Source organism: Fulvia fulva, chromosome 1 (assembly GCF_020509005.1).
Source record: "Fulvia fulva chromosome 1, complete sequence".
In the NCBI taxonomy this organism is placed as follows: Eukaryota; Fungi; Ascomycota; class Dothideomycetes; order Mycosphaerellales; family Mycosphaerellaceae; genus Fulvia; species Fulvia fulva.
This window is the reverse complement of record NC_063012.1, coordinates 9,088,932-9,096,284: the sequence shown is the minus strand read 5'-3', so window position 1 is coordinate 9,096,284 and position 7,353 is coordinate 9,088,932. Positions and strand designations below refer to the sequence as shown.

The 7,353-nt window shown below is 51.1% G+C and overlaps 5 protein-coding genes across 5 annotated transcripts; 2 read left to right on the top strand and 3 right to left on the bottom strand.

The window, feature by feature from the left end:
- Nucleotides 1-1,700: 1,700 nt before the first annotated feature.
- On the bottom strand, nt 1,701-2,591 carry CLAFUR5_01838 (uncharacterized protein; the record flags this gene model as incomplete). Its single annotated transcript, XM_047900986.1, has 1 exon — nt 1,701-2,591. The coding sequence occupies one exon, from the start codon at nt 2,589-2,591 to the stop codon at nt 1,701-1,703; it is 891 nt and encodes a 296-aa protein (XP_047755418.1).
- A 306-nt stretch (nt 2,592-2,897) lies between these two features.
- CLAFUR5_01837 (Putative monoglyceride lipase) lies at nt 2,898-3,857 on the bottom strand (the record flags this gene model as incomplete). Its single annotated transcript, XM_047900985.1, has 1 exon — nt 2,898-3,857. The coding sequence occupies one exon, from the start codon at nt 3,855-3,857 to the stop codon at nt 2,898-2,900; it is 960 nt and encodes a 319-aa protein (XP_047756912.1).
- Nucleotides 3,858-4,237: 380 nt separating this feature from the next.
- Nucleotides 4,238-5,016, top strand: CLAFUR5_01836 (Inositol 2-dehydrogenase 3; the record flags this gene model as incomplete). Its single annotated transcript, XM_047900984.1, has 2 exons — nt 4,238-4,305; nt 4,356-5,016. 2 exons carry the CDS (start codon nt 4,238-4,240, stop codon nt 5,014-5,016), a joined length of 729 nt encoding a protein of 242 aa, XP_047755477.1.
- Nucleotides 5,017-5,021: 5 nt separating this feature from the next.
- On the top strand, nt 5,022-5,389 carry CLAFUR5_01835 (uncharacterized protein; the record flags this gene model as incomplete). Its single annotated transcript, XM_047900983.1, has 2 exons — nt 5,022-5,104; nt 5,197-5,389. 2 exons carry the CDS (start codon nt 5,022-5,024, stop codon nt 5,387-5,389), a joined length of 276 nt encoding a protein of 91 aa, XP_047755476.1.
- A 226-nt stretch (nt 5,390-5,615) lies between these two features.
- CLAFUR5_01834 (uncharacterized protein) lies at nt 5,616-7,172 on the bottom strand (the record flags this gene model as incomplete). Its single annotated transcript, XM_047900982.1, has 1 exon — nt 5,616-7,172. The coding sequence occupies one exon, from the start codon at nt 7,170-7,172 to the stop codon at nt 5,616-5,618; it is 1,557 nt and encodes a 518-aa protein (XP_047756909.1).
- Between the last annotated feature and the right edge of the window lie 181 nt (nt 7,173-7,353).

Below are 7,353 nucleotides of genomic sequence, written 5' to 3'. Positions count from 1 at the left end.
TAATATCGGTAGGCTCTTCGAATCTAAGCTCTTCGACGGGGCTTACTAATAGTATATCGACTATAACATTAGGCCTAGGCCTAGTACTAAAGCTGAACATCCTCGATATATAGAACTACTACGGCTTCGTAGGAACTTAGCTTTATTTAGGGGGGCTACTATTATAGTCTCCCTATAGAGTGTATAGAAGGTAGGGACAGAAGAGCCTTAGAGTGCTTAGAAGTTGTTAAGAAGTGAAAGTCTAGCTTAGTACGTAAGCGCTAAGAATTATATACCCCGTAACATTTACTACGGGACCTAGCCCTCCAAATTCACTACTCTACTAAACCTTAATAGATTCACTTCGGCTCGTGACTATATGACTTACGGCACTCTCGTAAGCACCCGCGACTACGCTAGACCCTAGAAGAAGCTCGTAGAAGACTCGGAACGTAGGGCAGGTTAGAATAAGGTTTTGAGCAAAGCTACTAAGCACGGCTTCGTACGGGTTAGCCCTATTAATACGGGGATACGTACTCGCGAGGGTCGCGTATAAATATCTAGCCTTCCCTAGGCCTCTCTTACTTTCTTCGTCTTTCGTTTTGTATAGTAATTATACTATACCCTTTATATCTATACTTCGTACCTATATTCTCGCTTTCATTCTTATATCTTATAGGCTAGGCTCTCGCCCTAACACGCTAGATAGTATTCGGCTAGTACTAAGGCTATAACGCTATAAGCGATATAGCGAGTTAGGGTATAACGTACGTATCTATTAAGTAGACTTACTAGATAGCGAAGAATCTAAAGAGGAATTGTCCTCCTAGTAACAATTCTATAGGATGTCGTCGTGTTAAGATACCGTCGTAATTAAAGTAGAAGTAGTATAGTTCTTAGTAAAAGTGGCCCGCTCGGTAGTATAGCCCGCTCGGTAGTAAAGCACGTTATTCTAATAAGGATAAAAGTATATATTCTAAACCTACGCTTCTTAGACTCTTAGGGATTAAAAAGTAGTAGGTATATATAATTAGTCGAGATTCTGTTACGTATTTTTGCCTAAGGCTATATTACTATACCCGCTACTCAATTTTTGATTTACGTAGTCTAATTTAGGAGGTAGGAATAGGAGCACATCAGGCATATCAGGCTCCAAAAAGCGTCACCCGGATACTGAGACACGCAAATAGTAAGACGTGGCTCGGACAAAAATGAGATCCTGACCTTCGCCGTGTCAGGATGTGATTGGACGCACTGGGAATCGAACCCAGGACCACCTCTAAACCTGCGTCGCATGCTAAAGAGGTATTATACCACTAAACCATGCGCCCAATACGCTGGTTAATGGAATGCTATCACGCGGGATAATATATATAGACTTTACTCTGATTCCTCCCAAAGAATGCCGTGGTTCAAGCATTCCATAGTGCTCAACGTGCCATAGCACAGTCGGAGATGGTTCAAGCGATTGCTGTGATATAAGATCTGTCACGGGTAGTTTACCACGCATCGCGATGCCATTGAAGTGTGCCAAAGACGCCGTCAATATCTCGTGGTATGTATGTAAATCTATGCTCTGTGGAATGTCATGCTCACATTATGTTTCATGGACTGGAAGGAAGCTCTCCAGCTCAGTCTGTGTTGCGAAAGCGTCCTGGAACTATGACAGTAACGGTACATCTGTAATCCCTGAGCTTGACATTCCCTACGATGGCTTTTACTCATGTTGTGCCAATTTTGTTCTTCGCTGCATTCAAAACCCCCATGAACTCATCCAAGTCCTCCTTCAACAACCCAGATTGCCCCTCGCGATCCACTACGACCTTCAGAATACTTCGTAGCTGATTCTCAGTCCCAGCTAGCCATTCCTTCGGTGGGCTTGTCATCCCGAACCCGTACGCTTTGTGGACCATTTTGAATTCGTTGACCCCAGCACAGAGATCAATATGCCATGAGAATCGACCAGTACCAGATACTGATACAGAGAGACATACTTTCATGTACCGAGGGAGGAGATCGCCGTCGCAGTGTTCGATGAGGGTCATCGATGGCCCTTCAATACGAAAGTCGTCGTGAAACCTGCACTCGAAGCAGATACGCAAGCGATGGCGTTCGTAGAAGATCGGAAGTGACTCATGACGGATCAGACGGGATACTTCGGTAATGGGAGGAGGTACTCGAGGATGTGTGCCGTTGGTTTCCGCCGCTTCATCTTCATGGGCACCGATATGATACTCGTAGATCAGAAGGCGAAGCTCCGCTGGAAGATCTGTGAAGTGACCGAAGGCGGCGTTGTCGTCGGCTTCCTCGAGTGCTGCAATGTACTTCCCTTTCGTGTCCTTGCCACGAACCAGTGTCTTGATCCCGCGTTGCTTGTGGAACTTCTTGAGATCGCGAGTGTCGCAGTCCTGATATGAGAGGAGTTCACGGTCTGCACGGCTTTGCAGGTCTAGCAATCTTTCGCGGTCTTCATTGTTCCGAAAAGTGTATCCAGCATTCTGTAGCGAGCGACGGAGGTCTTTTGAGGAACACCGCCCATTGTTTGTAAGTTTCCAGTAGTCTTTGTACTCCCTCGCAGTCCCGTACAGCATATCTGGCCGGTACTGAACCATTTTCGCAGATGGTACAAGACTGAAGAGTGGTGGCGATCTGGATGGTGGTGGATGAAAGAGGACTTGTCGCGTTCGTGCAGAGGAGGGTTAAGATTCAGCCGAGAAGCACTAGCACCGCTTGTCACATGCATTGGTCTGTGCAGAGAAGTGAGCACAGACGGCAAGTGGGCCCCGCAGCATCTTGCATTCATTCCTGTTTGACCTGCACAAGCCGCCTCGTCGTTCGTCTTGCCCGTACGTTCTGTCTTTTGCTGAGTGAGCCATATCACCGAGACTTGATAGCATCTTTCACATCTCGAGTCAAGCTCATAACTTCGGCTTGCCAACCACACCACCCAATGCATCAACTGCTCCACTCCTGTCCACTATCCACCTCGCAACATCGTTTGCGAACGTGAACTTATCGTCCCCGGGCTCAGCGTGCAGCTTGTGATACCAGCCTTCATACACTTTATACTCCTTATCCTCCACCTTCAACCCCTCAAACCACTTCCTACACACCGGCTCACTCAAAATGTGATCACCAGTCCCAAACCCAATCCACAACCTCGTCTTGCCTCCCTCCCCACAGCTCTCATCAATCCGTGCCTTCCCTTCCTCCAACTCCGCTGCGCGATCCAACATACCCGCGAGACCCTCAAGCGTGCCGGTGTCGTGACAGAGCGCATCTGCATCCCATTCCTTACAAACGTCCGGATCGCGACAAATCTTAGTCGCATCCAATTTCTGCAGCATCTGTCGATGCGGGAGAACTTTCCCCGCCAGTCGGCCGAGAGTCGAGACCACGATGTTCGGCTTCTCCCGCAAGGCGATGGAAGGTGCCTCACCCAGGTATCCTCGTATGGTCTTCTTCACTTCCGCGTCACCCTTCGCTGCGTAGTACAGCACCTGACCTCCGCCCATGCTGTGGCCCATCAGAAATAGAGGTGTCTCCTCTCCGTCCTCCTTCGGCAAGCTCTTGATGAAGTGCGTTATATCATCCATCACGACTTGCGTACTCCCAGTCAAGCCCTTCTGACTCGGCGAGTGTACGCTTCGTCCCCATCCTCGTTGATCGAAAGAATACGTTGCGATGGCATGTTTCGCGAGTTCAGGGAAGAGGACGCCGTAGAAGTTGCAATGGTCGCTGAAGCCGTGGACGAAGACGAGGCGGGCTTTTGCGGGCTGTGTGGGTAGCCATGATTTCGTGTAGAGGCCGTGGCCGTCGGGAAGGGAGAGTGAGCCCTCGTGGGTCGTGTAGTGGTCATGGATTGAGGTGGCAGCCATCGTTAATCAAGAGCAATGGTTTGGTACGGAGGGCAGCGGAGCAGCTGATTGTGGAGGAGTTTCCGAGGGTTTGAATGATTGTGGGGTGTTCCGACGGTATGCTTTGTCTTCACATGTTAACATGAAGCTCGGTACAAGGTTGATGGACTGAAGTAGTTTAGTGGCATAGCTGGAGTGGCTAGCTCGAGCGCTGCGGACGATGATGCCTCACGCGTTCACAACGAACACCTGTCTTCCAGGATCTTGCCCAACGCCACGATACAATAGCTGCTGTACCTTATCTCGGCGGGTTGGCTTCTCGTATTCACCTCACTCATAAGTACACGACGACTAGCAGTTCCAAGACACATACAAGCAACACACGTGGTAGATATGCCGCCATGTTTGGCATGAACAGAACCGACGAGGCCACCTCAAACAGCCACATCATCAAAGTCGGCATCATCGGGTCAGGTCCATCACCATCACCACCACTTCCAGTGCTAACCCCTTACCCAGCTGCGGCATGCAAACCCAAGTCATCCACATCCCCCTCCTAAACAGCCTCTCCAACCTCTTCCAAATTACGTACCTCTGCGACGTCTCGCCAGCGGCCCTCCAGCACAGTCTTCTCAAGTCTCCGGAAATCCCTCAAACCCCTCCACCACCCTCAGCATCCCCGAGCACCAGCACCCAAGTCGACCTAGTCCTAATAGCAACCTCCCACGTCTTCCACGCTCGCCACGCAACCCTCGCCCTCCAAGCCGGCAAATACGTCTGCATCGAAAAACCCATCGCCCTGACCCTCCAGGACACAGATGCCATCATCGCCGCCGACGCAGCCGCAGGCGGCGACAAAGTCTTCATAGGCTATATGCGTCGGTATGCCGCTGCTTTCGTCGATGTTGTGAAAGAAGTGAACTCAACCATCGTCGGGGGTGAAGGGCAGATCCGCTACGCTCGAGTGCGAGATATCACTGGATCTAATTCCGTCTTTGTGAGCCAGTCAGGGACGTATCCTGGGACTTTCAATGATTATCGTCATGAAGATTCGGAGGCGCTGCGAATCAAGACCGCGAGCGATATGCACCAAGCCCTCGAAGTGGAGCTCGGAATCCCACTTACGAAGCAGACGGAGCTGATTTGGGAAGTTCTCTCCACGCTCGTATTCACGATCTAAGCACTATGCGAGGCATTCTGGGTGGTATGCCTCAAAGTGTCATCGGCTTCTCGCCACCTTCAACAGGAGGCGGGGCACCATTCTGGAGGTAGCGCTTCCCTACCCTTCACTGCCCCACGTGGCATGCACGCTCACCCCTTTCCTCCCCATCACACACATCACTGACCCCCCTGTCCGCAGTGCAATCTTCCAATACCCCGAATTCGCAGTCGCATACGAATCCGGAATTGACCAAGTCGAGCGTTTCGACGCCTCAAACGAAGTATTCTGCGATACCAAGACCGTCAAAGTCTGTATCGATACTCCCTTCGTCAAAGGATTGCCGACGACCATGATTGTCAAGGACTCGACGCCAGACGGGGCGTACATATGAAGATCCCTTCTCGCTTGAAACGAAAGCGGTTCATGATTGGGTTGTCAATGGGACAGCTCCTGAAACCAGTCCGAGTGATGCGAGGCAAGATCTGGAGATTCTGGGGATGCTTATGAAATCCGCCGTGAAGTAGTATCAAGTGCATCATCAGGAGTACATTGCTGTCTCTCTATGTATAGGTCATTTCGTACGCACAGTCATCACGTCGCCAGGCGTTCGTTACTTATCATGCAACAAGCGGCTTCGCGCCACTTGGAAGTCTCACCTTGAACATCAACGCCTGGTTGTCCAAGTGGTAGCCGGATCCATCGCTGTACTCAAATTGTCCAAACTTCAGCTGGCCATCCTTGGTGATGAAGTCATTGTCGGAGAACGAGAGCATGTAGTACTCATCATCCCGAGCGTTGCCGAAGATGTCACGGTTGACAGCGACCAGAGCAATGGACTCCCACTTCTCGTTGAGCAAGCCTTCGTCCTCTGCACCGCCGTTGTGAACGCCGAAGCGGTTGAGTTGGCTGTTGACGTTGAAGTCCAACCATCGGCAATAAGTCGATGCGGTAGTGTTTGGCAAGAGGACACCAGTAGCACGGTCAGCCACTTGACAGCCAACACAGTCGGCCTTGCCAGCGACGTTGGTAGCACCACTGGTATCGAAGACATCGATTGAGCGGTACCTGCTAAGCGTGTTTGTCGGACCTTGTCCACGCCCACGCCCTGAGTCCCGAGCAAGAGTGAGGAACTGGGTGTCACTAATGTAGTGGAGCTCACTTTGGCGAGCTACATTGATCTGGCTGACAGCAGTGTTCGTGCCATCGATGCGGTTGAGAGGAACCACGTATTCGCTCTCGAGGCGTGGCTGGGCGCCGGTAATGTCGTACACCAGCATGCGAGCGTTACGGCTCCTGCGGTTTGTGTTGCCTCCATCTTGAGCAAGGGCGTATTGGGTAAGCGCATAGAGCTTGGTGCCAGATGGGTTTGTAGTAAGACCTTCGAGTCCTCCATTGTTGGAACGTCCGTTCTCCACATCCGCAGGGACAGGTGACAGGGCGGGATTGTAGCGTGGCGGGTTATCCGAGCTGAACGATATGGTGCCATTACGCAGTGGGATGAAAGCTGGTGGTGGACGAATGGCTCTGATCATTCGACCTGTGGGCAGGAACTGGTATATGTAGTCGCCATACTCATCCGAGATCCACCATGTCCCATCACGACCCAGAACTAGCCCTTCAGCGTCGACCACAACACGGTAGCCGCCCTCGCCCTCGCCGCCATATCCGTCGCCGGTGTAGTTCGCGGAAGAAAGTTCTGGAAAACCAGGGAAAGTCAAATATGGGCCTCGAATTCCAGCATCCAAGCCAACGACCGGCTGACCGCGAGGATCCGTGAGGAGGACGGTGTCGAGATATTTGAATTGCAGATTCTGTCTACCGGGGTTCGCTGCCGTGGCACCTTCATTAGGTGTGAAAGTGACCAGGAACTTCTGGACGCGGCCTTGGAAGTTCAAAGTGCCTTCCGTGTTCCACCCACGGTCTGGAATGGCGTATAACAGACCAGTGTAGGAGTTGCCGACTCTTACCCATGAGAGTTTATCGATAGCAATGGATGAGCCAATGCCTCCGATGGTGTCTCTAAACTTGTCTGTGGCGTTGTTCGATATTAAGCCGTAGCCCGCCAGCTCCTCGTACACGTAGGTCTTGCCATTGCAGATTGTTGTGTTGACTTGCGCAGAGACCAGGGAGAATGCCAGTGGCACGATTGCCAGCAAGGGCTTGGAGAACAACATATTGGCAAAAAAAGGGCTGTAAAGTAGAAGATCCAAGGAGGAGATAATCAGCTTTCTTATTGCCTACGATCTCACCTTGGCCACTTCCCGCCAAGCTAGAGATGCTCGCTGCGGCTCACCTGAAGACGAGGATTTTGAAGAGTTTCAGGAAGCTGTACCTGCAGACAACCTTCCAGAAGCA